General features: G+C 46.5%; 1 protein-coding gene across 1 annotated transcript; it reads right to left on the minus strand.

Moving 5' to 3' along the window:
- Positions 1–3,313: 3,313 nt before the first annotated feature.
- Positions 3,314–8,129, minus strand: CUNH20orf202 (chromosome unknown C20orf202 homolog). Its single transcript, XM_033185958.1, has 2 exons — positions 7,938–8,129; positions 3,314–4,721 (listed from the first exon to the last, which is right to left on the minus strand). Exons 1-2 carry the CDS (start codon positions 8,070–8,072, stop codon positions 4,488–4,490), a joined length of 369 nt encoding a protein of 122 aa, XP_033041849.1. The 5' UTR covers positions 8,073–8,129; the 3' UTR covers positions 3,314–4,487.
- Positions 8,130–8,951: the final 822 nt, after the last annotated feature.

Genomic DNA, 8,951 nt, shown 5'->3' on the forward strand with positions numbered 1-8,951 from the left:
CAGCTACTTGGGAGGCAGAGGCAGGAGAATTGCTTGAACATAGGCGGTAGTGGTTGCAGTGAGCTGAGATCGTGCCATTGCATACCAGCCTGGGCAACAAGAGCGAAACTCCGTGTCAAAGAAAAAAAAAAAAAGGTAAAGGTACTGTCTATTGTGGCACTATTTACAGCAGCAAAGACATGGAACCAACCCAAATGCACATCAATGATAGACTGGATAAAGAAAATGTGGTACATATACACAGTGGAGTGCTATGCAGCCAGAAAATCAAATGAGATCATGTCCTTTGCAGGGACATGGATGAAGCTAGAAGCCATCATCCTCAGCAAACTAACACAGGAACAGAAAACCAAACACTGCATGTTCTCATTCGTAACTGGGAGTTAAACAGTGAGAATACATGGGTGCAGGGAGGGGAACAACACACACCAGAGCCAGTCGGTGGTGGGGGGCAAGGGGAGGGAGAGTATTAGGACAAATAGCTAATGCACACGGGGCTCAAAACCTAGATGACGGGTTGATAGGTGCAGTACACCACCATGGCACACGTATACCTATGTAACAAACCTACACATTCTGTACTTGTATCCTAGAACTTAAGAGTAAAATAAAATAAAATAAAATGGTAGCTGTCATTATTAATAATAATTGCTAAGATTTACTGAGCACTGCTTATGTGCCAGGAACATGTTGACTCATTGCATTTGCTCAATAGTCCTATGCGGTAATTTCTATTATCCCCACTTTCTAGAAGAACAAACTGAAGCACAGAAAACTTATGTTATATGCCCAAGGTTAGAGAGCTGATAAGATGCAGATCTAGTATTCAAACCCAGGCAGCCTGATGTCAAAGTCCTCTCTTTTAATTACCTATGTATGATGATGGGTGTCAAAAGTTAAGCTGACTGGCCGGGCGCGGTGGCTCAAGCCTGTAATCCCAGCACTTTGGGAGGCCGAGACGGGCGGATCACGAGGTCAGGAGATCGAGACCATCCTGGCTAACACTGTGAAACCCCGTCTCTACTAAAAATACAAAAAAAAAAACTAGCCAGGCGAGGTGGCGGGCGCCTGTAGTCCCAGCTACTCCGGAGGCTGAGGCAGGAGAATGGCATGAACCCGGGAGGCGGAGCTTGCAGTGAGCTGAGATCTGGCCACTGCACTCCAGCCTGGGCGACAGAGCGAGACTCCATCTCAACAAAAAAAAAAAAAAGTTAAGCTGACCAATCAGATTCCCTCTCTATAAACTGCGCCTTAAATAAATAGGAGAGTAAAATCTTTAGCAGTGGGAGTGGACCTGAAAAGATGCAGAAAGACCAGAAAGTAAAGCCCAACCCTTGACACAATACTATGAGGAAGCCTGGCCGCCTGGAGGGTCACGTATAGACGTTCCAGCTGCCAGCCTCAGCTAAGGCCAGCATCACCTGCCAGAGGCGAACAACTCAGCCTTTGAGATACCACCTGACTGCAATCATTTGAGAGACCCAAAGCCAAGAACCGCTCAGCTGAGCCCAGAACGATGGGAAACATAATTTACAACAATAATAAATGGCTGTTGCAATAATAAAGGGATTGCTGTGTTTAAGTTTGGAGGCAGTTTGTTACACACCAATATACACCACAACACATGGGCTCCGTAAGGTGTCACAGCTGACCCAGGACTGGAAGCTGGCTCTCATGTAAAGGTGTGAGAGATTAGATCATTTCTAATCAGTCACAGTATAAGTAAGCCCTGCCTTGCCTGCCCTGACCCACTCTAGGTTTCACATCTTGAACCATTCTTCTTGCTCCTAAATTTTTAGTTTCTGACCTCATGAATCCTTTTTCCATCTCTGTGCCCTCCTCTCCTCATCCTGGATGCCAGACTTAGGCGTGCAGTCCTGTTTTTGCTGCCTTAACAGAGAAAACCCTGGATTTTCCTGAGACCAAGATCCACATGCTCCCTCTGGTGCTCACTGTCCTGCATGGCCATGATTTCCAACCCAGCCCTCCAGGACCAACGCTGAAGATATCATTTCCATCCCAACTCTTTGTCCAGCATCTGGGCTCAGCCTTGGCTTTCTCTGACGTAGGATCAGGAAGTGAACATTGGTTCCGAATGTAGGGTCTTGGAGAACAACAAATATCCCACCAGAAGGGCAGGTTCCGGGGCTCTAGATCTATCTTCCCAGATTGTAGATGGAGGGGTTGGCAGGGGTTTTTGGTCTTTGGGCCCAAATGTGGAAAGCAGGGAGAGACAGAGGGTGATAGTGATTAGCATTGGGCATGGGAGACCAATGTCATTTCTACTTTACATGGCCAGGCAGATATCTCTCAAGATGATAGTGGCTAGTCAGCTTGTCCATTTGTAACAGTCATAGTTTCACAAGTCAGAACATAATCATGCAGCAATAATAAGGTGCCATTCATTAGCCTTTCCAGTGTAACCAAGAATGGTTACAGTGGCAATTGGTAATAACGGCAAAAAGCTGTGTCAGTCTGGGACAGGTAGGAGACAGAAACCACACCAGTTATTTTAACACAGAAAATTTAATATAAAGAATTGCTAACTAGGTATAAAGTTGTTAACTGGGTGACTGAAAGGTTATAAAAAGAACTTTAAGGTAGAAATTGCAGGAAGCATCTGCCACCTCCAGGACTGAGGGAACAAAGAAACGAGGCAGAAACTATCAAAACTTTAAAACTTAGAGGAGGAATTCCCTGGAGCTTAAATTCAGATATCTGAGAAAGGAACTCAGCTCAGCTGGGGCTGGTGTCGCTGAGCTCAGGGAAGGGCCAGGTAGGTAAGGCAGGGACCCACACTTCAAGGGAAGAGGGACTGACATCTGAAGCTGATGTCTCTGAGCTCCTGGAAGGGGCCCAGGGAGTCTGGAACTGGGATCCTGGAGAAGTCTGGTGCTTCATAAAGGAACTGCTGCCTGTAGTGAAGAAACATTGCTGGGGGATGCTCATAAGAACAGGAGGCCCACAGGGAAACAAGAAGAAGGAGCAAGTCCCTTTTCTCTCCTCTAGACTTGTAGTCTAACTCCACCCTGTATATTGGCAAAGCCTAATAAACTCTAACAGGGAGCAGCTGGTAACACCAAAAGGTAGTTTGCAGGAACCCAGCCCCAGCATCACAGAGCAGCTATCATTTATATTATCAAATATAAAAATCACAGGTGGATCTGACTACAAGCATTATACTTAGAATGCACCCCCTCCACTCTGCCTCTACATGCAATCGATTTACTTTTTCAAAGTCATAAAAACAATGTCCTAGCAACACACAGGTAGATTTTCAAAAACAAAAAGGGCTACTAATCATCAGACCATCTTAACACCATGACTTTTTTATTTTCACATTTTCTGTTTTAGTCTTTCTTATAGGCAGATGTAATTTTTCAGTTATGACTGCAGCACCCCACAAAACTGAGTGTCTCTGCTATATCACAAGCCTGGCTGCCTGCTGTTATGGAGGTTGTTGTCACAAACCCTCATTGAAAGAAATGCCATTTCCTTATTGATTTCTCCTCTGTGATTCTTTGAACATCTGGATCGTATTCCTCAGGACCATTCTAGCTGCAAATAAGGGAAACTGCTCAAATCAGCTTAAACAAAAACAAATTGATGTGTGTGGCTGTGGTGGGGGGTGAAATTGACTGGCTTTGGTCACTGGAAAGAGTGCAGGAGTAACTCACAAAACTAGGAACTAAAACCAGGGATCAAAAAGAGCCAGCGCTCTTCCTCTCTGTCCAACTGCTGTGCGGCCCTCTCTCTACTTCTCTTTGGAGATTAGCCTCTTTCCTTTCTACTGCAGACAGTTCTTCTTTACCTGGTAGGAACATGGCCACCAGCAGCCTCAGTCTTCTAAGTGTAATAGAAAGAGCATCCAGGTAGCAATCTCAGGGAAGGTCGGTGATTGGCTCTGTTGGTTCACATGCCCATCCATTGGGCCAATCATCTTTTTAGGGCAACCATGAATTATATCATTGGCCAGGCCTGGTAATATACCCGTGCTTATGGCCAGGGTGTTTACAGGGCTTGATATGTTATCAGATGAAGGGGAATGGGAAGGTTTCCTGGGAAGACAGAAAACAGCCACTAAGTCACTACACAGGGTTTGGAATTTTCACCATGGCAACACTTGGTAAACATTACTGCACATCTAGTTCTTTGTTTTAACAATTGCCTTGTGAGAAATTTCCAAGGATAGGGTTACTGCCATGGTGCTTGTCAGAGCACTAGAGCACATTTGTGTTTTCAGTTGAAAAGTGTGTTCACATCCAATACCTTATGTGTGCCTCACCAAGAAATCCCAAGTGACAGAAAAAGAACCAGAGACACAGAGAAGTTGAGTGACAGATTCAGGGACGCACAGCAGATGAGGGCAGAAGTGAACCCAGAGCCCTGGCTTTCTGATTCCCATTCCAACACTCTGCCCCTAAAACATCACAGTGAAAGGTTAGACTAATGGTGAGAGTGTTAAACGCAGTGTCATCTCTGTCCAGTTAAGGGAGAGAGCTTCGTCTGCTCTCTTCTCCTCGGAGGAGCTGGGCCAGACTCCTTGAGCAAACAGGCTGGCAGCCCCTGCCTTCAGAGCCTGCTCGAGCTCTGATGGGGGATGTCCCTCCGCTGGACCTGGTGTCCTCCCAGTGGGCGCTGTCAGCACGCAGCTCCTCCAGGACACTGTGAAGATGCCTCAGTGTGAGCAGGAGCCTCTGGTCTTGAATCTGCATCTCAGACTAGGAGAGAGAAGGAGCCTGTGAAGGGATGCGCGGAGCCCTGGATGTTTCCCCATCAAGCCCCTTCCCTCTCTGTCTCATCAGAGACAAGCCCACTTGTGATTCGCACAACCTCACAGAAGCTGTATCCACCAATGCCTCAGTTTCTTGCTCTGCAAAGCAGAAAGCAAACTGCTTACTTTTCAAGGCTTTCATGAGGACTGAATGAATTTGCCCATGGGAAAATTCTTTCAAGGGGTCAGCGAGGTCAAAACTACTTTGATAACAATACTAAGATATTATTTTCCTTTTTTTGCTTTCATTTTCTTGTGAGCATACCGTGGTGTTTTCCAGAAGCTAATGACATGTAATATCTCAACAGACTGAATGCAGGAGCCACTATGAGAATCCAGCTGTGTTGTATTAAGACAGACATTAAAGCAATTTGCAACAATGTAAAATGGGGCTACTCTTCCCACTAAATATTTGCTTTGAAAAATACAGTGATTTTGAATGAGTAATGTTTTATTAACATATTATGAGTTTGTTATTATTTTAGAATGCATTAGTAAATATATTAAAATGTCTCAGCTTTGGCTTCTAATTCAGTCAGTATTATTCTATATAACTCACATAAACAAAAGCTTTTTGGTGGCCTTAATAATTTTCTGGGCATAAAGGGGTCCTAAGACCCAAAAGTTTCAGAACTGCTGCATTACAACTATACTATCATCTTCAACCAGTTCCATTCTTTCTCCCATTTTTCCCTGGGAAGTTTTTCCCATACATTTTCTCTCTTTTTCTTTCTGTGTATTTGTTTATTTATTTTTGAGGCGGGGTCTCACTCTGTTGCCCAGGCTGGAGTGCAGTGGGGCGATAACGGCTCACTGCAGCCTTGAGCTCCTGGGCTCAACTGATCCTCCCACCTCAGCCTCCCGAGTAGCTGGGACTCCAGGTGCACACCACCACGCCCGGCTAAATTTTGTACTTTTTGTAGAGGCAGGGTCTTGCCCTGTTGCCCAGGCTGGTCTCAAACTCCTGGGCTCATGCTATCCTCCCAACTCAGCTCCCAAAATTTGCTTTCTCTTTAAAAATGCTAAAATTCTATTTTCTGACTAAGTAATCCTTCATACATGATAGAAAACTTAAAAGCTACAAAAGGACATATATTTAAAAGTCTCTCCCACCCACCTTACTTTATCCCTCAACTCAAGCATCCTTCCCCAGAGGCAACCACCGCAAATGCTTCCGTTTTCCTTCCGAAGCTGGTCGGGGCAACACATGGTTAGATATACAGATTCTCAGCCTCTCTCTTTCTCTGTCTCTCTTTGCAAGAGATACTTATGAACATTATTTCCCCACTAAAAATAGTGTTTTCATTTTTGTGACAAGCTGATTACAAGTGAGAAGACCAAGTCTGCATCCTCTACCCAAGCATGAGTAACACTGCCAAGAGAATAGGTAGCTAGAAAGAGAGACTTGAGGCCGGGCACAGTGGCTCTCATCTGTAATCCCAGCACTTTGAGAGGCTGAGGTGGGCAGATTGCCTGAGGTCAGGAGTTCGAGACCAACCTGGCCAACATAGTGAAACCTGGTCCCTACTAAAACTACAAAAAAATTAACCAGCCATGGTGGCATGCGCCTGTAATCCCAGCTACTGGGGAGGCCGAGGCAGGGGAATCGCTTGAACCCAGAAGGCAGAGGTTGTAGTGAGCCAAGATCGCACCACTGCACTCCAGCCTGGGCGACAGAGTGAGGTTCTGTCTCAAAAAAAAAAAGGAAAGACGTGAAGCAAAGGTGTAGTTGGCCTCCCTCAGAACACTGGGTCAACTCAGGCTGCAGAGCGAGTGGTCCTGGGCCCATTTTTTTCCTCAGAAAACATTCACTCTGTGTTTTCTCAATTTTAGGGTTTTCCTCCTGCACATATTTTTGTCCAACCTTCAGCACCATTTCTGGGTATGTGACTGTAAGACCACAATGGGGTTCCCAGCACAGAGGTGATGTTGAGGCACCCAGGCACCCACAGTTTCAGGGAGCATAAGGAAAACAGCTGCCCAGTGCTGGATGCCTGCTGACTGTGGGAAGCTGCACTCCCTGCTGCTGGAATCCCCTGGTCCCATGAGAAGCCCTACTGGGTCAGCCCTTCTTCTGGGGTGATGAAAGGGTTGGGTCCCAGCTGACCTGTTGCCTGGCAACCCAGAAAGGTCATTTTCGGACAATCCTGTCTCTCTCCAGAATGAGAAGTGGGTGTATAGAGAAACAAACCTCTTCTGAGGTTTCCTGAACTGCCTCCTCTCTCCTGGCAGGTGTCCCCACACACTTGGGGGCACTCCTCTTTTTCCGGACTTGGAGAAAATACCGTAATGAAAGGTTCCTGAGCGGCAACCACGGGACCAAGTAACATAACACAGGTTCAGAAGAGTTAGTGCTCCATGGGGGAGGCCCTTGCCAATGGGAAATGAGAGACAGGAATGCGCTGGGCAGATGAATTTCCTCTCGTTCTCTCTCCCCCAGTGGGCAGTTCCTCCTTCAACCCCTGCAGAACATCTCAGCTGCTGAGACACCCACTGGGCCTCCTTGAGGCGCCTTCTGAAGCCGTAGGCCGCTTGGTAATACAATGTCTGGCGTAATTGCCTGGCATAGCATTGGCCTCTGCTGCCGCACCCTATGTTCCTCCCTATCACCACCCTGGGCTTGTACTTCCAAATAAAGTGCTGGTTTCTCAATCCTTGTCCAAGCCTCTGTTTTCTAGAGGACCCAGGCTAAGACATTGGGTGTGCGCATGTCCATCTGGGTCAGGGTTATAATAGCCAACATCAATGTGCCAGGTATTCGTTAAGAGGATTACAAGCATCTCTTCAGTGAATCCTTACAATACCCCATACGATATTGGTAGTAGTGTTATTCCCATTTTGTGATAAGGAAACTGAGGCTCAAAGAGGTAAGGTCCCTGCTAGAGCCACACAGCAGCAGAGCTGGGCACACACCGAGGACTCAGTGTCTTTCTAAAACCAGTCTGGCCAGCACCACACCCAGCGCCTCCTATGTAGGCCATGACCTACTTATCCCCGCACCTGAGATCACAATTGTGCATTGTGTGGCAGGTCCCAGAGGGGAGACTGCAGGGTCCATACCGTAGCCTGCAGCCTCTGCCCCAGGGGGGACCCGGGAGGGAAAACCAGAGATCCTTGGAAAATATGTGGTCGGGGCATCAAGGAAAAGAAATGAAAACCTTACCAGCTCCTTTCTCAGCCACTCCAGGGTCTGCCCAAGACTCGGGCTGGGCTCTTCCGCTGTTTTCATCTCTGTGTCCTTGGGAGTGACCTTGACACTGACCTGGTTCTGTGCCTGAGGGATCTTTGACTTGTACATTCCCCCAGCTCCTTCAGACTGGCAGCAGGTTCTGGCCAAAACACTGAAGATGAAGTCAATGAGAGCAGGAAGTAGCTCACATTGAAAAATGTAATTTGACTTTTTTTTTTTTTAAAGGGCTTTAGTGCTCTAAACAGAACAAGGAGGAAGGGAGGGAGACCATTAGGGGTCCAAGTACCTTGGTGCCTGCTGGTTCCAGAAGCGAAGAATATGTGATGCCAACAGGATCACAGAGACTGCAAAGCTTTAAATGGCAACAATAACGATTATTAGGAAAATAGGCACTCTTTTCTAAGGGTTTGCTTTGTGCTTTACATATAAAGTATGTATATGTCTCATTTGGCATAGACCTCCACCGGTGTCCCAAGTCCCTGTCCTCATTTACATATCTATAGAGTCTAGATAAAGGGAAAAGCTCACTTTCCAAGTTCCCTTGTTTCTGGAATCCCCATGTGACCCATTTCCAGCAAATGAGATCAAAGCAGCAATTTGCTGTTAGGCTTCCAGAAAAACTTTTACCTTCCTAATAAAAGGGAAAATGTCACTGCTGCTTCCCTTTTGCTCCTATTTTCTCCCTTTTCCCTCTGCCTTGAATGTGGATGTGATGTCTGGAGCTACAGTAACTATCTTGCAACCATAAGACAAAGCCCAAGAAAATCACAGAGCCATTAGATATCATTGCACCCCCGAATCAGCAATAGCATCTACATGAGACAAAAGACCCCATTTCTAATGGGACACTCTGCTACTTGCAGGCAAACACAGTCCTGACACACCATTTATTCTCCCCATCGTTACAGGAAAGGGATCCCAGCCCAGACCCCAAGGGAAGGTTCTTGGACCTCATGCAAGAAAGCATTCAAGGGGTGTCCATACAGT

This window comes from Trachypithecus francoisi, unplaced genomic scaffold (genome assembly GCF_009764315.1).
Source record: "Trachypithecus francoisi isolate TF-2019V2 unplaced genomic scaffold, Tfra_2.0 Lachesis_group21, whole genome shotgun sequence".
Taxonomy (NCBI): Eukaryota; Metazoa; Chordata; class Mammalia; order Primates; family Cercopithecidae; genus Trachypithecus; species Trachypithecus francoisi.

Bases quoted from the DNA above. Each gene is read 5' to 3' on its own strand.
- CUNH20orf202 (XM_033185958.1), bottom strand. From the start codon at position 8,072: ATGTACAAGTCAAAGATCCCTCAGGCACAGAACCAGGTCAGTGTCAAG. The intron at 4,722-7,937 runs GTAAGGTTTTCA...TCTCTCTCCTAG, and splicing joins AGTGGCTGAGAAAGGAGCTG to TCTGAGATGCAGATTCAAGA.